Consider the following 23,468-nt stretch of genomic DNA (forward strand, 5'->3'; position numbering starts at 1 on the left):
GGAAAAGTTGAAAGTATCAATTCACCTTGAAATTAAAATTTCATAAAAAAAAATATTTTGAGGAAAAGTTGAAAGTATCAATTTTTCTTGTACAAAAGTAATGAGTTTTTTTAAAAAATAAAAATAAAAAAATTTATATCAAAAGTTGAATCATTATTCCTTCTTTTTTATTTTATTTCTCTTTTTCTTTTCTTAAAAATTTTTAATGTTAAATAATCCGACGATAAAGCCTCTACAAGGGAAACAATAGTTTTCTTATATACTCTTGAGGTGAGGGAATTTTTTTAATTTTCTATCAAAAGTATTGAAGTCAATTAAGAATAATTTCTAATAATTAATTATTTGATCAATTTTTTAGGCTTAATGGATAACACAAAATCAAGCTGGTACCATCTTTCGATGGGCGTTGTGAAGGTGCTATAACCTTTCTCACATGTAATCGTACTCCCAAACTTTTAGGGACCCTTATACTTAGGTGTTCCTTAAAATGATAGATTCCTTAGGTGGCCAATTGCACCTAAACAAAAAACATTGGTGGCGACTCCATAAGTTAATGTCTAGCGATAGGTCATAGAATCTAGACGTTATGACAACTTTCATCCTTTTTTTATACTTGTGCTTATTTTTTGGTTTAGAATTATTAATTATTTGCAATAATAATTCTTTTACGTCGTAAAAAATATTATTTATATTACAATAATATTTTTTTTTACATTTGTTCTTGCTTTTTATTGTGTTTAAATTTATCACAACTTTTTTTAAGGTTTTATAATAATTCTAATCTAATTTATGTCAAGTGACACCAATTTTACAACTATTTTTACCTTTTTTACGTTACAACACTTCTAACACACTTTATCCCAAATGATTTTAATTTTACAATTACTCTTTTTTTTTACGTTATCACTTTTTCTAGAATTATTTTTATTTATAATAATAAATCTTTTTATGTTGTCAATATAATTATTTACTTTATAATAATATATTTTTACATATATTGTTACTTTTCATTACATTTAGAATTATCATAACTTTTTTCTTAAAAGTATTACAACACTTCTACCTATTAAGCCAAAAAAATACTAATTTTACAATTATTCTTATATTTTTATGTTAATATCTTTTTTTTGGTGTAGGATTTTTTTATTTATAATATTAATTTTTTTTCATTATCAATTTAATTATTTATGTTTTAATAATATTTTTTTTACACTCGTTGTTACTTTTCATTACGTTTAAAATTATCATAATGTCTTGTTAAGGTATAACAGTACTTGTAATCTTTTTATGTCAAATAATACTAATTTTACAATTATTCTTACTTTTTTACGTTAACTTTTATATTTTGGTTTTAAATTATTTTTTAATTTGTAATAATATTTTTTCTTACATTACCAACTTAATTATTTTTGTTACAATAGTATCTTTTTATACCTGTTGTTACTTTAATTACATTTATAACTATTATAACTCTTTGTTAGAGTGTTACTACACTTTTAACTCATTTTACGTTAAATGACATCAAATTTATGATTATTCTCATATTTTTACATTAACATTTATTTATTGTTTTAAAATTATTTTTTGCGTTTAAGATAATAATTCTTTTTTGTTGTCAACTTAATTATTTACATTATAATAATATCTTTTACATTTGTTTTTATCTTTGTTACATTTTAAATTATCACAATTCTCTCTTAGAGTGTTACGACACTTCCAATACGTTTTATGTCAAATGTTACTATTTTTACAATAATTCTCATCTTTTTACGTTAACCAATTTTCAATTAAATTTTTTAAAATATTATATTATCTTGTTCATTTTTTTAGAAATTTTTAATGGATTGTATTTATCTATTAAAAATTTCTTTTAAAATTTAATAAATAATATTTAATATTAATTAATTAAAATTAGATTAATAGGTAATTATTATTTTTATGATTAAAAAAATTAATGGTTTATATTAATTCTTTATATCTAACGGTTATTATTCAATAACCTTATAATTAGGTCAAAAAATTCAAACTTACTGTAAGAATTCCTGTTAAAAAAAAAATTCATCAAATATGGCTTGTTTGTTTGATTTTATTGAATTTCTGTCGATTTTCTACGTCCCACACTGAAAATTCAAGGAATATTGTTTCTTCTAATTCACAAAGACAAGGATCATGCTACTTAAAAAAAATGGAATGATAACTTCCTGCCTTGTATGCTTATACTACCAACTTAATAAAATATAGATCAGCATGTAGCACAAAAAATGAAGAGTCTAAATTCATGAATGATGTGATACAAGCCAAAGCCAGCCAGCCAACCTCCAATTATTTTTGAAATAATGGTGTGATATAAGTCAAAGTCTAAAAAATTGTCATGGTAGAGTAGATATGATTTGTTATTGTGTGCTAAAGTCATGAAGGACATGGTAACGTCAAAACTTATGGTAAGAATCAAGATTTATGGAAATATTAAAACTTTAATGGTAAAAGTCAAAACTTATGGTAATGTTATAAGGATTTTATTTGTGCTAAAAAATTACTTAATATATCATAAAATATTTTTGTAAATTTAAATTTTAATAAAATTACTTAAATACCCATTAATCAATTACTTTTTTACCTTTCACATTTCTTTCTTTTTCTTTTCTCTTTTTTGCTTTTATCTCGTTCCTAAACTAGTCGTAGTTTTTTTCTTTTCATTCTTCGAGCAACAAATCATATTGTTGTAAAAATTCATAATCAAAATTTATAATAGCTTATATATTGTCAAAATGGAAAGTAAACTTGATTATGACGATTGGGTAAGTTAACTTTCAGAAATGGTAATCTAGAAGCCTTTAAAAATTTTCAAAAATTCATTTTCAAAAGCTTTTAAAAACTTTCAGATTCAAAAATTTTTAAAGGTTTTCAAACATCCATTTCTAAAAATTCTTCTAAAAAACTATTCTGAAAAATTTTAAAATTTTTTGAAAATTTATTTTTAAAAGCTCTTAAAAACTCTTAGACGTTTATTTTTTAAAATCTTTAAAAAATTTTGAAAATAAGTTTTCAAAAATTTTAAATCATACTAAAACATTTTAAATTTTAGGAAAGTAAAAATGAAATAAATCCAAAAAAACACAAATCTCAAACCAAATACAAGTGAAAAAAAAAAAAAAAACATGTATGAAAGTAAGGAGTTGCAAAAAACTCAAACCGTGTGCAAAAAGTGAACTGATAACAACTTTTCAAGCAATTTTGATTCTTTTGAGAAAAAAATAAGGTGTGGGTGAAAAGCCAACCAACAATAGCATAAAATCTCTCTCTCTCTCTACCTAGTTCCAAAGCATAACTTTTTTTTCCCTTTGGCATCTTTTTTTTTTGTGTGTAGTGTCTTTATATATCTAAACAAAAATACAGAGATTTGTGCTTGACAGAGCTAGAAATTCTTTAAAAGTTCACATTAAATCTATCACTTTCAACGGCCCCAACTCTCTTCTCCTCAATCCCACATCGTTTCTTGTCCTCTACTCTTGCTGCTGATACTCATTTTTCCTATTCTTCATCAACAATGACTCATCCAGTTTTCGTTAATACTATAAACCCCAAGGTATCTCTTTTTATTTTTTTTTTTCTGTTTCTTTCTTTAGACTGTTTTTGAATATGGGTTTCTCTTGTTTTCTTTTTGTTTAGTGTTTAATTTGATGTTGGGTATTAATTTGTTAATGTTTTTGAATATGGGTTTTATGCTTTATGTATTGTGTTTATCTTATTATTTCAAAAAGTCTACATATTTGATTGCATAGATCGGTCTTTGAATTCATTTCATTCTTATCTCATTTACCAGTTCTTTCATTTTAATATCAGTTTACTAAAAGTAGTAATCGAGTTGCCTATTGAGTCCGGTAGGATGTCAATGGGTAAGATTGAGCATTTTTCATCTTGAATTTTTATATCATATCAATCTCTATACTTATACTTAAAGAATATTTTAAATATATTATCATTTTGTTCCTATGAGTATTTAATGGTTTTAAATTTATCCCCATCAAGGATAATTTCATCCCCATTTCAGTGAGTATTTAAAATACTTAACGGATATTTTAAATTTATCTTCATCTCGTTTCTGTAAGTATTTATTGATTTTAAATTTATTTTCATATCCATTTTCACGAGTATTTAAAAGGTATGGATAATCTCTACACCTATAGTTTTTAAAAAAATAAAAATAAAAAATTATTTTTTACCTTTTTTATTTTTATCTTTATATTTAGGTAATTTTTTGTAAATATATATTAATATATTTTTTTAATAAAAACATATTAATTCTAATTAATCTAAAATAATAATTTATATTATTTAATAAAAAATTTATTTACTAAATATATATAAATATATATATAAAGTACAACTATAGGATAGGTACTATATTATTCATCTCCATCTCCATCCTCATGAAAATTTAAAATCATACTTATCTTCACCCTTATACCCATAAGATAATACATATCACCATTTAAATAAAAGTTGGCTTCTCCGTTATGTACGGGTAAAATTGACAACCCTAAGGTCAATGAGTTCTCCTTTTGGAATAAGTGCTTTCTTACAAAAAAGAAAAGCAATTACTTGCATACATACATCTTATACTTATCTTTCATTAGTCGAATGATGATTTTATGTTGTGTTTGTTTATTTTTTCATCTTTTATAGATTTGTAGTTATTCTTTTTTTTTTTTGTAGCATAAGTCTTTCATGGGAATGGTTTTTTTTTTTTTTTCTCTTGCATGTATATAATCGTGGCTTTACAATGAGTAGTGACCTATTTTTAGTACATGTATTGAATTGATTGTACTCTTTGTATGCTCAAATCAATCTCATAACGTCTATTAAGCAAGTTCTTTTCATTAAAGCTCATTACAATTGCAAATTAGAAATGAATTTGCTAATTTTAGAGATTTTTTTTAATTTAAAGGCAATGGCATTAAGTGGAGACCTGAATCATTCAAGTTTTTGAGCATTTCTATGTATTGATTCAGGATATGAAATATTCTCATTTTAGTTTGAAGCTAGCGTAATAGTCCTTTAATGAGATTTTCTTAATATCTCTCTCAAAATTTGCAATAAGAGGTACAAACTAAACCAGAGGCTTATCCCTTTGAAGAGGTATATATTTCTTTCTTCCTTATAGTTTTTTAATAGATGCTTGAAGTATCATTTATACTTCATTGAGACAATATCCCTCTTCCCCCTTCCTTTTGCTCTTCCATGGTTGAATAGAAATGTCATGGTTATATCATATTACTATTTATGAATGATTGATTGCACAAAGGTGTGCAACTTGAACTACAATGAAAAGGCTTTTATGGTTGGAGTTATGGATTTGGTCTGGCTGACTTTGATGGTTGTGAAATTCTGTAGGCTAGATGTCATTTATTTCTCATGAAGTATAATTTTGTTAGCATGCCTCTTCTCCAAAAGAGGCACAATAAAGGTTTTTTAAAAAAATGGAAATTAGGTAGGGGGATGACCCTTCTAACATCAATTTTTTTCTATAATTGTATTACATGAACTTTTATTTGACACTCTACCAGTTTTATTTTTTATTTGACATTAAATGTTAATCATCTTTTACAGATAATGTACTGTAATATTAGAAATCCTCAGTCTTTTGGTCAGCAGCCTATAACTTTCTTCCGATAGGTTGGTATTTTCTTACTAGGTGATATTGATTACCATAAAGTTGTCATGTGAATAAAGCAATTGTAATTAGGTGGTATATGAGCTATACTCTTCTGCTTACATTTTGCAAATGAAACTTGCAGGTTAGAGATAAATCTTATGAATCACACAATGCTGAAACAGATATAATCCTTTCATCTTTAACAAGGCATGCAAAGGTTAGTTATTTCATAGATTGGATTAGTTTACATAATATTGAATATGGGGCATTAATGTTTAGTTGTAGCAAAAGTGAGTGCTAAATTTTACCTTCTAATATGGCACTTAACCAAGAAATTTGGAAATGTGCAATTGATTGCTTAACCAAGAAATTTGTAAATGTGCAGTTGATTGCCAGTGTATGAGAGTTTTAGCCCATTTAAATTATGTAACTAACAAAATTTTATTAATTGAAACTCAAATGAAATAGTTGTTGGCATTTTTTATTCAATGCATCTTTTTATTGGTTTTATGATTACACTTGATTATTTTAGCATAATAATGTTTTTATTCCTAACATAGACATTGGAAAATGCATTCAACAAGTTGGAAGGTGTGACATGCACCAAGGCAGGAGGTGCAATGTATCTATTTCCTTGAATTTGCCATTGAAAAGGCAATCAAAGCTGTTGAAGTTACAAAAGCAGCATCAGATGCATTCTACTGTCATTGTCTCATCACTATTACTAAAATTGTTTTATGTTTCTAGTTCTAGCTTTCAGCGGCTGAGTTAATTCCTGGCATTATGATGGCTTTATTTGGTTCGAAACTTAGTCCCTTTTAATTTCATTTATTCCACTTTCAGAAGTTAGCAATTAGAATGTTTTAATTTATTAAACAAAAATAAAAATCAAAAGAAATCGGGTTTTATGAAATGACAATTTGATTGGATCAACTTAAATATTTTGGTTCATCAAGGATATGGTTTCTAATGTCAATTGATTAGCCTTTTTCTTATTTTTGCCTATAATTGATATGTGATTTTTGTTATAAGTTTTTGGTACTTGACATTTTATGTGCACAATACTCCCTCAAGAAAAAAAAGATTTCGACTGGTGTTACCTGTCTAATTGATTTTCATAAAAGTTTCTTGAATGAATTCTGTGACTGAGTGTGAGGTAGCCTTAGGAAAGAATTCTGAATAAGACGTGCCATTTTTTTTCATATAGACATATGAACACCTTGTTAATGCGTTCCCTATTTTGCTAATGCTTTTCTAATTTAATGAAAGATACACCAATATTTTTGGATTGTCCACCAAGTTTTTGCAGATATAATGTCTTACTACTAAGAAAACCTTGTGATCATTTACAAGGATAATTGCTCTTTAGCTAATATTAGTTGGGATCATTATTTTCGTTTTTGAAAATTTAGGTTAGAGGTTATTATCTTATTTTAAGATCAACATATATCACTAATTTCAGTGAAAACTTATATTAAATTTACAAATTGCTTATCGAAATATAGAGAACTTTACAAGAGAAATATTTAACCTCAATGTGCTTAAGTAGTTTGTTGGTTCACAAGTTCAGTAGCTCATGAGTTGGTCTCATAGGGAAGAGGCATATTTATTTATATTTGAGCCTCATGGCTTATGTGCTCACTAAGGAACTAAGTGTAGAGGGTTCTGAGGCCCCCAGACATAAGGAGCTAAGTGTGTGGCTTTTATATACTTTTTAGAGGGTTTCAAGACGTCCAGACACATAAAAGGTCAGTTATGGCTCTTTTAGAAAGAAGTTGGTTCTAGACATTTTAGTACACCAGGTCTGAAACATTTTAGGCTCTCTCATAGAGTGCTCGATCGTACCCAGTGCCTTCTAGATGCTTCATCTCCTATATGTTACAGTACTCGCACCCGTTTGTGCATCTAATTCTTCTACAATGTCTTCTAGAATGTTTTATATGCTTATGTGTTTGGCCTGACTTGGGGTTTATTTAGAGCCTTCACGCCTTAAGTGCCCGCTCACATATCTGGGATTTTTTAGAAGCTTCTCCCATCGGCGTTGGAATTATTTGTTGCCATACAAATCATTAGTTTCCATACGAAGATTAATGCCAAAATATGGTACTTGAATATTAATCCTAAAAGGTGATGTTTTGGTTGTTTTAATTGTAAGAGCATAAAGCACGACGAATTTATTATCATATGCTCTTTGGAGTTGAGATTATAGCAGACAAAAAGCTATTGTCTAAGATCATATTGGTTTCTAAATCAATATTCATGACATATATGGAATGATTTCAAGAAAGAACATAAAAAGAATAATTTAGCATTTAGAACAAAAGGGATCAAAATCAGACTTTAACAACATGATTTGATGGCAAAAAAAATAGTTAAAAACATTAGACCCTTAGAAGGGAGCCAACAATAGATTACAAATTTGCAACTGATTCGGCCCAGATATATGCTATCAAGTAAATTTAATATCCAACACAATTTAGGTAAGTTGGGTAACAGGCAAACAAATTCAAAATTTTAATAAAGTACGACACATCACTCACTCTCTAAAACACCCGTCACTCTAAGACAAATCAAAGAATTTGAAACAATTCGAGGAAATCATTAAATTTGAGAAGACAAAATATGAGTTTATAAAAGCAATGTGGTTAACCATGTGCTAAAATTTGACAAAGCAAATTAAATCTAATTAAAAGGTTCTTTTCTGATCAGGTGTAATCAAATTATCCAAATGAAAAGTAGATAAGTTTAGTGGCACACCAAAATAAGGTTTTACAGCTTGAATCCCTAAAAACAAATACAAGTCTCCCCTCAACACATGCATCGTTATGACAAAAAAGTTATTGCATGGGAAGATTATTTACGACAAAACATTCTCATAGGTGAGTGATGATGACTTCCACCTCTAAAAGAGTGTAGAAATGGTATGTTGGTCCTACCTTGGCAATATCAACATTGTCGGGAGTCACCTGTAATACTAACATTGTTAATAATAGAAATTTTAATAAAAATAAACAAATACATAAAGTGCAATCACAAAATAGCATATATTTGATGTAAAACTTTACCTTTTCTTTCATTACTTGCTTTAAAATGAACAAAGTTAGGTTTTACGGGGGAAATAAACCATCATTAATGTTAATCAGCATTAAATAACTCATATATATACGAGAGAGATAAAATTATGAAACGTATTATCGCAACATGGCTATGTTAATTTTAGTTATTTAAACATTGTTGAAGTGGATATCATAAAACTTAATAACAAGTTGAATCCTAAAACAATCAAGTTACCAAACTAAGCACTCTCAAGGACAAAAAACAACATAAGAACAGAAGTGAAGATACCTTGTTGTATTGTTCTTGTATAGAGCTATTTACACCTTCAGAACCTGAACCTATAGCTTTTGTATTGCATTGCCAAAATGTGCTAGAGGGATCAGTATAGTATCTACAGAAGAGAACTTGCAAAGCCATTGAGAATGGACTTAAATCAAAGTTGATTTAGTGAATGAAGTCTTGATGCATGACCATGCAACCTTGCATTAATAGGTTGGGGCATGGTAGCTTTATCATGTACATGATGCATTAGCTCTTTTAGCTTGTTACAGTTTAACTTAAAAGTTTACAATCTAAAACTAGCAAGCAATAAGAAGATTGTACCTTATAATTATATCTCTAATGAATTATCAATCGCAAATGAATATTTTTAAAAACCAACCTACCAGACCATGGTGACTATTTTAATTGTGGTGACAATAATTTGTTAACGAGCAACATTCTTCAGAAAATGGCATTTGCATGACTAAATTTTAACCAATCACAATAATGATAATAATATTATATAATGACATGATTAAGAGAAATGCAGGTCCTAAAGTGCTAAAATTAATGTCTTTCTCATATGTTGAAAGAAATATTACCACAGCAAAACCAACACAATGTAAAAGTATTTGATACTTACAAACTAAGCCCATTCTCATCATGACCAGCAATAAGAAAAGACATCCCAAATGGTTGAGACTATTTTTACTTTTTATTACATTTAAATTTATTACAATTTTTGTTAGAATATTACAACAATTTTAATTTAATTTATGCCAAGTGACATTAATTTTACAACTATTCTTACATTTTTATGTTATGACACTTTTAGCACACTTTACGCCAAATGATTTTAATTTTATAATTACTCTTACGTTTTTACGTTAACCTTTTTTTTAGAATTCTTTTTTATTTATAATAATAAATTTTTTTATGTTATTAACTTAATTATTTACATTATAATAATATCTTTTTACACTTGTTGTTTCCTTTTATTATATTTAAGATTATCATAACTTTTTTTTAATGGTGGTACTACATTTTTAACTAGTTTAGGCAAAAAAAAATCAATTTTACGATTATCTTTTTATGTTAACACTTACTTTTTGGTGTATAATTATTTTTTGTTTATAACACTAATTTTTTTACATTACCAATTTAATTATTTACGTTTTAATAATTTTTTTACACTTATTATTACTTTTCATTATGTTTAGAATTATCACAATATTTTATTAAGGTATAACAATATTTGTAATCATTTTACATCGAATAATACTAATTTTACGATTATTCTCACTTTTTTATATTAACTTTTATTTTTGGGTTTAAAATTATTTTTTATTTGTAATAATAATTTTTTTACATTACCAATTTAATTATTTTTGTTACAATAATACCTTTTTATGTCTATTATTACTTTTCACTATGTTTATAACTATCACAATTCTTTATTAGGGAGCTATGACACTTCTAATTTATTTTACGTTAAGTGATATCAATTTTATAATTATTCTCATGTTTTTACGTTAACATTTATTTATTGGTTTAGAATTATTATTTAGGTTTAAGGTAATAATTCTTTTATATTATCAATTTAATTATTTACGTTACAATAATATTTTTTTACATATATTTTTACCTTCATTACATTTAAAATTATTACAATTCTCTCTTAAGGTGTTACGACACTTTTAATACATTTTATATCAAATTATACTAATTTTATGATAATTTTCATATTTTTATGTTAACTAATTTTCAATTAAATTTTTTTAATATTATATTATCTTGTTCACTTTTTTAGAAATTTTAAATAGATTGTATTTATCTATTAAAAATTTCTTTTGCTTTATTTAATAAATAGTATTTAATGTTAATTAATTAAAATTAAATTAATAGGTAATTAATTATTTTTACAATTAAAAAATATTAATAATTTATATTAACTTTTTATATCTAACGGTTATTATTTAATAATCTTATAATAAAGTAAAAAATTTTAAATTTATTGTAAAAATTCATGTTGTTTGATTTTATTGAATTTTTGTTGATTTTTTACATCCCACACCAAAAATTTGAGGAATATTGTTTCTTTTGATTCACAAAAGCAAAGATCCTGCCACTTAATAAAAATGGAGTAATAGCTTCTTGCCTTGTATGCTTATACTACCAACTAAATAAAATATAACTCAGCATGTGGCACAAAAAATGAAAAGTCTAAACTCATAAATGATGTGATATAAGACAAAGCCAATTAGCTAGCCTCCAAATTTTTTTAAAATAATGGTGTCGTATAAATCAAAGTCTTAAAAATTATCATGACAGAATAGATATGATCCGTCACTGTATGCTGAAGTCATGAAAGACGTTGTAATATCAAAACTTATGGTAAGAATCAAAACTTATGGTAATGCCAAAACTTTTATAGTAAGAGTCAAAACATATGGTAATGTCAAAAGGATTTTATTTGTACCTAAAAATTACTAAATATATAATAATTTTTTTATAAGTTTAAATTTTAATAAAATTATTTAAATATCTATTAATCAATTACTTTTTTACCTTTCACATTTCTTTCTTCTTCTTTTTTTTTTTTGTTTCTAAACTAGTCGTAGTTTTTTTCTCTTTTTTTTTTCAAGCAACAAATTATATTGTTGTCAAAATTTATAATCAAAATTTATAATATCTTATATACTGTCAAAATGAAAAGTGAACTTGAGAAAAACAATTGCAATAATAAAAATTTGGATATAACGATTATAATGATTAGATAAGTGAATTTTTAAAAATGGATATCCGAAACTCTTTAAAAATTTTTAAAAATCCATTTTTAGAAGCTTTTAAAGACTTTCAGATTCAAAAATTTTTTAATATTCATTTTTAAAAATTCTTTCAAAAAACTTTTCCAAAAAATTTTTAAAAATCTTTTAAAAATTTTTGAAATTTTATTTTAAAAAAAGTTAAATCGTATTGAAACATTTTAAAATTTACGAAATTAAAAACGAAATAAATAAAAAAACACAAATCTCAAATGGTGGGTGAATGAAAAAGAAAAAACAAATGCAAAGGTAAGGGGTATTTCGGGCCTAGAAGAGTTGAAAAAATCTCAAACCGTGGGCCAAAAGTGAACTAACAACAACTTTTTAAGCAGTTTCGATTCTTTCGAAAAAAAACAAGGCCGGGCAAAAGGACAACTATAAAATCTCTCTCTACCTACTTCCAAAGCACAACCTTTTTGTCTCTTGCACATTTGTATTTTTTTTATGCGTGTAGTGTGTCTATATATCTAAACAAAGATGCAGCGATTTATGATTAGCAAAGCTAGAAATCTTCTTGAAAGTTCGCGTCAAAACTATCACTTTCAACGATCCCAACTCTTTTCTCCTCAATCCGCACATCGTTTTTTGTCCTCAACTCCTGCTGCTAATTTTGATTCTTCCTCTTTTTCGTCAACAATGGCTCCTCCAGTTTCTATTAATACTATCAACCCCAAGGTATCTCTTTTACCTTTTTTTATTTGGATTGTTTCTAAACCCGGGTTTCTCTTGTTTTTCTTTTTTTTTTTTAGTGTTTGATTTGATGTTAGGCATTAATCTATAAATGTTTTTGAATCTCGATTTTATGCTTTGTGTATTTTGTTTGTCTTGTTATTTCAAAAAGTCTACATCTTTGACCGTGAAGACTGGTCTTTGAATTCATTTAATTCCTTTCCTGTTTACCGATTCTTCTTTTATTTTAATACCAGTTTACTAAAGGTAGTAATCGAGTTGCTTATGAAGTCTGGTGGGATAGCAATGAGTAGAGTAAAGCATTTTTCATTTTAGATGGATATTTTAAATTTATTTCAAATTTATCTCCAATCCCTTTCCCGTGAGTATTTAATGATTTTAAATTTATCCCCATTTTCATTTTCGTGACTATTTAATAGATATGGATAATACATTTATTCATTTTCGTGAGTATTTAAAATACGTAATAGATATTTTAAATTTATCTTCATCCTTATTTTTGTTAGTATTTAAAATATTTAATTGATATTTTAAATTTATTCTCATTTCCGAAATATTTAATAGTTTTAAATTTATCATTGTCCTTATTCTCATGATTATTTAATAAATATGGATAATTTTCATATTTATAACTTAAAAAAAAAATAACAACTAAAATTTAATTTTTTAGCTTTTTTTATCTTGTATATTTAAATAATTTTTTTATAAATATATATTAATATATATTTTTAATAAAAATATATTAATTTTAATTAATCTAAAATAATAATTATATTATTTAATAAAAATTTATATATTAAATATATGTAAATATATATGTAAGGTGCAGATATGATATCTGAATATTATATTATTCATCTTCATCTTTATTTTTTTCTTCATAAAAATTTAAAATTATACTCATCTTTATTCCCATATTCATAATATAATATACATCTTCATTCAAATAAAAAATCAGGTTCCTATTGAATAGGGGTAAGATTAGCATCCGTAGGGTCAGGGGAGTTCTCCCTTTGTAATAAGTGCTTTCTTATGAAAGGGAAGAGCACTTACTTGCATATATACATCTTATACTTCTCTTTCATTAGTCGAATGATGATTTAATGTTGTGCTTGTTTATTCTCTTCACCTTTTATTGATTTGTAGTTATTCCTTTTTTTTTTATTAGCATGTCTTTCATGGGAATGGTTCTTTTTTTCTTTCTTTTTGCATTTATATAATCCTGGCTTTACGATGAGTAGTGCCTGTTTTTAGTACATGTACTGAATTGATTGTACTCCTTTTATGCTCAAATCAATCTCATAGCGTCTATTAAGCAAGTTCTATTCATTAAAGCTCACTACAATTGCAAATTAGAAACAGATTTGCTGATTTTAGAGTTTTTTTTTTTTTTTAATTTAAAGGCAATGGCATTAAGTGGAGACCTGAATCATTCAAGTTTCTAAGCACTTCTGTGTATTGATTCAGGATATGGAATATTCTCATTTTAGTTTGAAGCCAGCTTAATAGCTTTTGTGTGATCGGTCTGTTTCTTTATCACTGATTCTCTCTTTATCATCAGGTCCTAGAATGCGAGTATGCTGTCCGTGGGGAGATTGTCACCCTTGCCCAGGTAGTATGCCAATCTGCATCATCTCTAATGTATTTGCAACATTTTTATTTCTGTCCATAGTTAATTCCCACGCTTGTGTGCACATCCAAGCATAATCGGAAAATGGACTAAAAGATGACTTTTGGGTGATTACAGCATCAGTGTCCATGTTGGTTGAAAGTTTTCATTATGTTTTAGAAAATTTGAAGTAAAAGCTGCCGACATAGTTTGGTGTATGAAGATTGATGTACTTATTTATAAAATTTATGGATAGTCCTTTAATGAGATTTTCTTAATATCTCTCTCAGAAATTGCAACAAGAGATACAGACTAAGCCAGAGGCTCATCCCTTTGAAGAGGTATATATTTCTCTCTTGCTTATAGTTTTTTAATGGATGCTTGGAGTATCATTTATACTTCATTGAGACAATATCCCTCTTCCCCCTTCCTTTTGCTTTCCCATGGTTGAATAGAAATGTCATGGTTATATCATATTACCATTATGAATGATTGATTGCATAAAGGTGTGCAACCTGAACTACAATGAAGAGGCTTTTATGGTTGGAGTTGTGGATTTCGTCTGGTTGACTTTGATGGTTGTGGAATTCTGTAGTCTGGATGTTATTTATTTCTCATGAAGTATAATTTTGTTGGAATGACTCTTCTCCAAAAGAGGCACAATAAAGGTTCCATAGAGAAGTGGAAATTAGGGTGGGGGGATGACCCTTCTAACATCAATTTTTTGCTATAATTGTATTACATGAACTTTTTTTTGACACTCTACCAGTTTTTTTATTTGGCATTAAATATTAATCATCTTTTGCAGATACTGTACTGCAACATTGGAAATCCACAGTCTCTTGGTCAGCAGCCAATAACTTTCTTCCGAGAGGTTGGTGTTTTCTTACTAGGTGATATTGATTACCATAAAGTTGTGTCATGTGAATGAAGCAATTGTAATTAGGATGTCTCTGCAACAGGTTCTTGCATTATGCGACCATCCATCCATTTTGGACAAAAGCGAAACACAGGGTTTATTCAGGTACTGAGAATTAATATTAGCCATCAGCTTTGCGGTTGTTTGTGTTAAATTTTATAATTGTTTCATTTGCTTTCTTTTAGCTGATAAGGCTTTCAGTTTTCAGATAGGGTGTTTAATCTGGGCCCTTCAATAGGCGCATCCATATCCGTAATGGATATGAATTGAAGATATATATATATATAACACTTTGTGTCTTACTGTGCACAAATTTATAATGATATGTTTATTACCTCATTCATACAAATTATCTCTTTCCCCTCCTCCCCTCCCTGTCTAAATATAGGCACCAAGAGGACTTTGAATACCAGAGAATCCGAAAACATATGTTCCTCCTTTATGCCTAGAATCTCCATAAAACCCCATCCTCCTACCACCTGAGTTGGTCTTTGGTGGTATATGAGCTATAGTCTTCTGCTTACATTTTGTTAAAAAGCTTGCATTTTTGTTCAGTCTATCAGAATAGAAGGGGAGTTCTTCCTGCTTTTTAGCTTTCCGTTCTTCACTGAAATCTATGCTTGATGGTTCACAAGGATTGAAAACTCTATCAACCTCGATTGAGTCCAGTGAAAGGAAACATAAAGAGATGTTCTCTTCTGCTAGCCATTGAATCTTTACTTTGGCAGATTACCAGTTTTTCTTTGACAGTCATTCCTCTGCCTCATGTAATTTGGTTGGTGGCCTTTTGCAGTGCGGACTCCATAGAGCGGGCTTGGCAAATTCTTGATCAAATTCCTGGAAGGGCAACTGGTGCCTACAGTCACAGCCAGGTTGTGATTGGTGCTCACATCTTGGAACTTTGACCATTTATGCTTCCGTATTATTCATACTTTTTCATTTTCTTTCGATGTCAGGGTATCAAGGGATTACGTGATACTATTGCTGCTGGGATTGAGGATCGTGATGGTTTTCCTGCTGATCCAAATGACATTTTCTTGACAGATGGTGCCAGCCCTGCGGCATGTTTCTATCTCAAAACTTCTTGTTTCCATGAATGATAAGTTCCTCATGAACACATGTGTAACAGAATGGATTTTTCCTCCTTATCTCCAGGTGCATATGATGATGCGGTTACTGATCAGATCTGAGAAGGATGGAATTCTCTGTCCCATCCCTCTGTATCCTTTATACTCTGCTTCAATTGCTCTGCATGGTGGAACTTTGGTATGCATATAACATGTTAAAGCATTATTTAGAATTTTAGATATTTGTAAGCTAACTGGCTTCTTTAGCTGTCATTGAAGTACTTAGTTTTTGTTGGTTATTGGCCAAGCTTTAACTGACCAAAATCAAGTTGCCTTATGTTTCTTAAGGATTAGTTTTAAGCTACCTTTCTTGGTATGACTTGTAAAATGGTTGGAAGTACAGATTTCTTTTATCATTCAGTGATGTATTAATTGGCAGATTGTTCACAACTTTCTTTTGGCTTTTGCAGGTTCCATGCTATCTTGATGAAGCTACAGGATGGGGTTTGGAAGTATCTGAGCTTAAGAAACAACTAGAGACTGCGAGGTCCAAGGGCATCACAGTTAGGGCTTTGGTTGTAATAAATCCGGGCAACCCAACAGGACAGGTAATCAATGATAAGCATGCCAAAAGTATATTCTAAATGAAGAAATGTCTTGAATTTTGTTTATACATGATTTTATTTTCTCATTTTGATTGCAGGTTCTTGCTGAGGAAAACCAGAAGGCTATTGTAGAATTCTGCAAGCAAGAAGGACTTGTACTGCTGGCAGATGAGGTAGGCTGATATGTTCTGGCTTTGCCATTCATTGGCAATGAAATTTCTTTCCTTGTATGAGCTCCAAGGGTGAGTCAGCTCCTGCATTAACTTTAATAACCACTTACGTTCTTACAGGTTTACCAGGAAAATGTTTATGTACCTGAAAAGAAATTCCACTCTTTTAAGAAGGTTTCCCGGTCTATGGGTTATGATGAGAAGGATATATCCTTAGTATCTTTTCAGTCAGTCTCAAAAGGTAAAATTGGTTTTGTCTTAGCTCTATTATTGCATTTATAGAATGTGAAAGAACTTATGCAAATTTTGGAAGTTTGATATAAAAACATGCACTCTTTTACTGTCTCCAGGGTATTATGGAGAGTGTGGAAAAAGGGGAGGTTATATGGAGGTTACTGGGTTCAGTGCTGATGTCAGGGAGCAAATATACAAAGTGTCATCTGTGAATCTGTGTTCTAACATCTCTGGTCAAATTCTTGCTAGCCTTGTCATGAGTCCACCTAAGGTTAAATCTTTTTCCATTTAAAATCAGTTTTCTATATTTATTCCAATGACATTGGATCTATGATATAAAGATGAGATGAGATAGAACCAGACAGATTTTGAGCTTTGACTAGCTCCTTGCAAGCATTGATTCTTATAGGAGCATTAAAATCTCTCATCTTTTATGCTTTATTATGGTTGACAATTTGGAAACTGTCTGGTACACAACTTGGTCTAGACCAGTACTGTTCTGGGATAATGGAATAAAACATTATGCTTACATAGGTGGCTTGTAAAAGCTTGTCATTGGTTAAATTATATCATGCATGCCTTATATATGATGTGATATTTGTTACAAATGAAACTTGCAGGTTGGAGATGAATCCTATAAATCACACAATGCTGAAAGAGATGGAATCCTCTCATCTTTAGCAAGGCGTGCAAAGGTTAGTCCTCTCTTAGATTGGATTAGTTTACATAATATTAAATAGGGGGCATTAATGTTTAGTTGTAGCAAAAGTGAGTGCTAAATTCCACACTTACCAAGAAATTTGGAAATGTGCAGTTTTGCCAGTGTAGGAGAGTTTGAGCTTATTTAAATTATATAACTAACAAAATTCTATTAATTGAGACTCAAATGAAATCGTTGTTGGCATTTTTTATTCAATTCCCCTTTTTACTGGTTTTATAATTACACTTGATCATTTTAGCATGATAATGTTTTTATTACTAATATAGACACTAGAAGATGCATTCAACGAGTTGGAAGGTGTGACATGCAATAAGGCAGAAGGTGCAATGTATCTTTTTCCCCGAATTTGTCTGACTGAAAAGGCAATTAAAGCTGCTGAAGCTACAAAAACAGCACCAGATGCATTCTACTGTCGTCGTCTCCTCACTGCTACTGGAATTGTTTTCGTTCCTGGTTCTGGTTTTGGGCAGGTGAGTTAATTACTGCCATTATGATGGATTTATTTGGTTTGGAATTTTCCTTTTAATTTCAGTCGTTCCACTTTCAGAAATTAGCAATAGAATGTTTGAAATTCAACAAAACTAAAGATCAACAGAAATTGGTGACAATTTGATTGGATCAACTTAAATATTTCGGTTCATCAAGGATATGGTTTCTGATGTCAATTGATTTGTCTTTTCTTTATCTTTGCCTATAATTGATGTGTGGTTTTTGTTACAGGTTCCTGGTACATGGCATTTTAGGTGCACAATACTCCCTCAAGAAGAAAAGATTCCGGCCATTATCACCCGTCTAACTGATTTTCATAAAAGTTTCTTGAATGAATTCTGTAACTGAGTATTAGTAGCTTTTGGAAAAAATTCTGAATAAGACAGTGCCATTTTTTTTTAATGTAGGCGTTCCTTATTTTTTCGCCGTTTTTCTAATTTAATGGAAAGATACACAAATATTTTTCGCTTGTGCACCAAGTCCATCAAGTTTTTGCAAATACAATCTCTTACTAATTAAAAAACCTTGTCATCATTTATATGGATAATCGCTTCTTTTAGTTAATATTAGTTGAAATTATTGTTTTGATCTTTGAAAATTTAAGTGAGAGAGTATTATCTTATTGTAAGATTATTATATATCATTGATCTTGATGAAAATTTATATTAAATTTATAAATCACTTATCAAAAAATAAATTATTTTTTGATAAATTATTTATAACAAAAATTAAATTTAAATTTTATAAACAAAATATTCGATTTTTATCTTAATGTGCTTGTGTAGCTTGTTGGTTTTCAAGTTTACTAGTTCATGAGTTAGTCTCGTGAGGCATTGAGGAACCAGGTGCATGGTTGACCCTTTTCTCATGATCTATGTGATCAGTAGGAAATCAAGTATGTAACTCTTATTTTAAAGGATACCAAAATCTCTAGACATAAGATTTTAGAAAATTTCAAAACTCTTTAGACATAAAAAATCAAGTGTATAACTCTTATATACATTCTAAAAATTTTCAAGGTTCTCAGACATATAAAAGATTAGCTATGACTTAGAAAAAAAAAATAATAGTTCTAGACACTGTGATACACCGGATCCGAAAGATTCTAGACTCTCGTAGAGTGCTCATGCCTGGTGCCTTCCAAACACTTCTTCCCTTGAGTGCTACAGTACCCACATCTGTTTCCGCGTTCGACCCTTCTAGAATGTCTTTTAAAATGTTTTATAAACCCGCACGCCTGACCTGACAGCTTCTCCCGTTGGCTTTGGAATCATTTGTTGCCATACAAATTATTAGTTGGCATACGAAGATAAATATGGTACTTGAGTACTTAAGTATTAATCCTGAAAGGTGATGTTTTAGCTGTTTTAATTGCAAGAGCATGAACCACCACAAATTTCTTATCATGTGCTCTTTGGAGTTGGGATTATAGCAGAAAACAAGCTATTGTCTAGGATCATACTGGTCTCTGAATCAATGTTCACGACATACATAGAATGACTTCAAGAAAGAACATAAAAAGAAAATTTTGGCCTTTCGAACAAAGGGATCACAATCAGACTTTAACGGCAGAAATAAATAGTTAAAAACATTAGACCCTGAGAAGGGAGCCAACAGTAGATTACAAATTTGCAATTGATTCGGTCCAGATATGTGCTTATTCAGTATGCAACACAATTTGGGTAAGTTGGATAGCAGGCAAACAAATTCAGATTTTGAATAAAGTAGGACACATCACTTACTCCGTAAAACACCCGTCACTCTAAAACAAATAAAACAACTTGAACCAATTCGGAGAAATCATTGAAATTGACAAGGCAAAATATGAGTTTAAAAAAGTAATGTGGTTAACCACATGCTAGAATTTGACAAAGCAAATTAAATCCAATTAAAAGGTTTTTTTCTGACCAGGTGTAATCAAATTATCCAAATGAAATTTAGATGAGTTTAGTGGCACACCAAAAATAAGGTTTCACAGCCCAGAAACAAATACAAGTCTCTCCCTCAACACATGCATCGTTATGACAGGAAAGATAGTTGTTGCATGAAAAGATTGTTTACAACTTGTTTACAACAAAGCATTCTCATAGGCGAGTAACGACGGCTTCCACCTCTGAAGGAGTGTATAGATGGTATGTTGGTGCTACCTTGGCAATATCAACATTGTTGGGAGTCACCTGTAATAGCAACATTGTTCAATAACAGAAATTTTAGTAAAAATAAACAAATACATAGCGTGCAATCACAAAATTGCATATATTTGATGTAAAACTTTACCTTTTCTTCCATTACTTGCTTTAAAATGGAGAGAGCAATTGTTTCGGCCTCTTGAAGAGTTAGGTCCTGCATGGGAAATAAACCGTCATTAATGTTAATCAGCACCAAATAACTCATGCATATGCGAGAGAGTCAAAACTATGGAACATATTATCACAACAAGGCTGTGTTAATTTTAGTTATTTAGACATTGCTGAAGTGGATATCATAAAACTTAATAACAAGTTGAATCCTAAAACAATCAAGTTACCAAATTAAGCACTCTCAAGGACAAAAAACAACATAAGAACAGAAGTGAAGATACCTTGTTGTATTGCTCTTGCAAAGAGCTGTCTGCACCTTCAGAACCTGAACCTATAGCTTTTGCATTGCATTGCCAAAATGTGCCAGAGGGATCAGTATAGTATCTGCAGAAGAGAAGTTGCAAAGCCACTGAGAATGAACTTAAATCAAAGTTGATTAAGTGAATGAAGTCTTGATGCATGACCGTGCAACCTTGCATTAAAGGTTGGGGCATGGTAGCTTTATCATGTACATGATGCATTAGCTCTTTCAGCTTGTTACAATTTAACTTAAAATTTTACAATCTAAAACTAGCAGGCAGTAAGAAGCATGTACCTTATAATTATATCTCTAATGAATTATCAGTCGCAAATGAATATGTTTAGAAACCAGCCTACCAGACCATGGTGACTGTTTTAATTGTGGTGACAGTAATTTGTTAAAGGGCAGCATTCTTCAGAGAATGGCATTTGCATGACTAAGTTTTGACTAATCACAATAGTGATAATATTATTTTCTAGTGACATGATTAAGAGAAATGTCGGTCCTAAAGTGCTAGTAATACAACAAAAATTCATTCATCTTTCTCATATGTTGAAAGAAATTTTACCACAGCAAAACCAACACAATGTAAAATTATCTGATACTTACAAGCTAGGCCCATTCTCATCATGACCAGCAATGAGAAGAGACACCCCAAATGGTCGGGACTGCACAAAAAAATGTTAGTATACCTGAATAAGCACTTCAAAAGTAATGCCATAGGCGGAATTCTGTATCAGATGGAAAAAGAAACTGAATGCATGACTACACAAGTCATATTAGGTGTGGCCCTCTCTTTATTGCTTACCAATATGAGCAAAAAGCAACACAACATAGACAAAGAAATTAAAATGGCTACAACTATATACATAAAAAGATATGCAGTTGTACCATGGATTCTTCATCTCCTTCCCCAAATCGAAGGGCCAGATCACAAAGAGCTTGTGTTGTGGACTCTACAGTCATTGGCTCACCATATGAGAATCTATGGTTCTGTGTGAATGTAAAATATATCAGCAAAAAAAGTAAAAATAAATTCATATAAAAAAGTAATGGCACTAACAACTATGGTACCTGAGTCTCAACTCGTGCATGTTCAACAAGCGTACGTGCATCAGCAATCAACCCACTCATAGCACATCCTATATGCTCATCAATTTCCATAATCTTCTCAACACTGCTGGGTTCCTGAAAGAGAATCAAGTACCTATGAGGCCTGGAAGAAGTTGCAACAATCCACATTCCACTATATCTAATATATGTGACACATGCTACATGCTGGACTTCTGGTAGCTTTTTAACAACATGAGTGTGGTTTCAAGTGTACAAGCATTTAGTCAAAGTAAACAAGGGGCATCTAAAGGAATTTTAGGGAGTATGGAGTAGCATATTGAGAAAAATAAGGCAGTAGCTAGTCGAATAGAATACCTGACATGTCTTAAGCCATTACATTACACTACATAGAGCCGACATACTGCCTAACACATTATGGAATCCAACAATAAATTGAGAATATGGAAGGAATAAGCAATTGCAAAGTCTGCTACTCGCAACCTGATCTTCAAGTCTAGAGTCTTGACCATCAACCAATATTCACATGTTTGTAACTGAAGACTTAGTAATTTGTCAAAAGAGACTCCTTAAGACCCTAACAGCAAACCATTACTTCCCTTAATCTTCATGGAACTCCGCATCTTAAAAAACACATTCTTTTTTATTACATTTTAGCAAAGAAGCCAAAATAAAGCAAAGAAAAAAAAAAGCCAAAAAAAAGCCTTTGTTCTTTTATTATAAACAAGCAAAGGCTAACTACACAAGTAACTAGCAGAAATAGTTTGCAAATATAATAACATTAAATCGAGTAAGAGTGCAAACTGCAGACCAACAGTGGTGAAGTAATACGCTTCTCGACAGCCAGAACGACACCATCTTTTGTCTTTAACCCAATTGCAGTTGAACCCAACTGAAGTTCAATTAAAAAAAAAAAAAAAAACCATTTACGTTAAAACAAAAACAAAGAAATTTCAGTTGTAAGTTAAACTACATGGTTTAAATATACTAATGAAAAAAAAATCCCGAGAGTACTTTAAAGAGTTGGATGATTTTCCGAAGAAACAAACAGAAAATGATCCTTTTTTTTACCTTGATGGCCTCAATAGCATATTCCACCTGGAACAATCTTCCCTCCGGAGAAAATGTGTTGACCCCACGATCATACTCAGTCCTTCACAGACCAATCACCAAACATTAAAAATATACATATTATGAAAATTTAGCAGTAACAAATATGCTTACCTGGTGAGAAACATGATGGATCGATTAGATTTAGATTGAACAAAACCTAAAGAAAAAACCCACAAATTTTAGAATATTTTTTAAATAGAAAATTAACTTGAAAAAGGAAAAAAAAAAAAAAAAAAAAAGAGAGAGATGATTTACTCCTGAACGAGTATCAGACGGAGCGAGAGATCTTCGTGCTTTTGTGAATCTTCTTGCAAAACAAGCAATGCTATAAAACGGCTCAGTTTCAGATCGCGCTTAAGGAATATCGATGCTATATTGGG

At 29.7% G+C, this 23,468-nt stretch overlaps 2 protein-coding genes across 2 annotated transcripts; one reads left to right on the forward strand and one right to left on the reverse strand.

The window, feature by feature from the left end:
* The first annotated feature begins 12,116 nt into the window (after nt 1-12,116).
* LOC111281371 (alanine aminotransferase 2, mitochondrial-like) lies at nt 12,117-18,778 on the forward strand. Its single transcript, XM_022869104.2, has 15 exons — nt 12,117-12,474; nt 14,051-14,101; nt 14,389-14,439; nt 14,907-14,972; nt 15,061-15,122; nt 15,811-15,889; nt 15,974-16,078; nt 16,173-16,283; nt 16,555-16,692; nt 16,788-16,862; nt 16,980-17,100; nt 17,210-17,364; nt 17,714-17,788; nt 18,081-18,284; nt 18,535-18,778. Exons 1-15 carry the CDS (start codon nt 12,277-12,279, stop codon nt 18,649-18,651), a joined length of 1,608 nt encoding a protein of 535 aa, XP_022724839.2. The 5' UTR covers nt 12,117-12,276; the 3' UTR covers nt 18,652-18,778.
* A 1,403-nt stretch (nt 18,779-20,181) lies between these two features.
* LOC111281373 (proteasome subunit alpha type-5) lies at nt 20,182-23,435 on the reverse strand. The gene is made up of 10 exons (XM_022869106.2): nt 23,344-23,435; nt 23,200-23,245; nt 23,047-23,128; nt 22,787-22,867; nt 21,979-22,092; nt 21,796-21,897; nt 21,514-21,572; nt 20,885-20,987; nt 20,581-20,646; nt 20,182-20,480 (listed from the first exon to the last, which is right to left on the reverse strand). The coding sequence occupies exons 2-10, from the start codon at nt 23,211-23,213 to the stop codon at nt 20,388-20,390; spliced, it is 714 nt and encodes a 237-aa protein (XP_022724841.1). The 5' UTR covers nt 23,214-23,245; nt 23,344-23,435; the 3' UTR covers nt 20,182-20,387.
* Nucleotides 23,436-23,468: the final 33 nt, after the last annotated feature.

The sequence above is a fragment of the Durio zibethinus genome, chromosome 28 (assembly GCF_047325235.1).
Source record: "Durio zibethinus cultivar Kanyao isolate XHJ-2024 chromosome 28, ASM4732523v1, whole genome shotgun sequence".
Lineage (NCBI taxonomy): Eukaryota > Viridiplantae > Streptophyta > Magnoliopsida > Malvales > Malvaceae > Durio > Durio zibethinus.

Excerpts from the sequence above, each read along its gene's own strand:
- LOC111281371 (XM_022869104.2), top strand. The coding sequence starts at position 12,277 with ATGCAGCGATTTATGATTAGCAAAGCTAGAAATCTTCTTGAAAGTTCG. Across the intron at positions 14,973-15,060 it reads CAATAACTTTCTTCCGAGAG|GTTCTTGCATTATGCGACCA; the intron begins GTTGGTGTTTTC and ends TCTCTGCAACAG. Across the intron at positions 15,890-15,973 it reads GTGCCTACAGTCACAGCCAG|GGTATCAAGGGATTACGTGA; the intron begins GTTGTGATTGGT and ends TTTCGATGTCAG.
- LOC111281373 (XM_022869106.2), bottom strand. Across the intron at positions 21,898-21,978 it reads ATGCACGAGTTGAGACTCAG|AACCATAGATTCTCATATGG; the intron begins GTACCATAGTTG and ends ACATTCACACAG. Across the intron at positions 20,988-21,513 it reads GATGAGAATGGGCCTAGCTT|ATACTATACTGATCCCTCTG; the intron begins GTAAGTATCAGA and ends TCTCTTCTGCAG.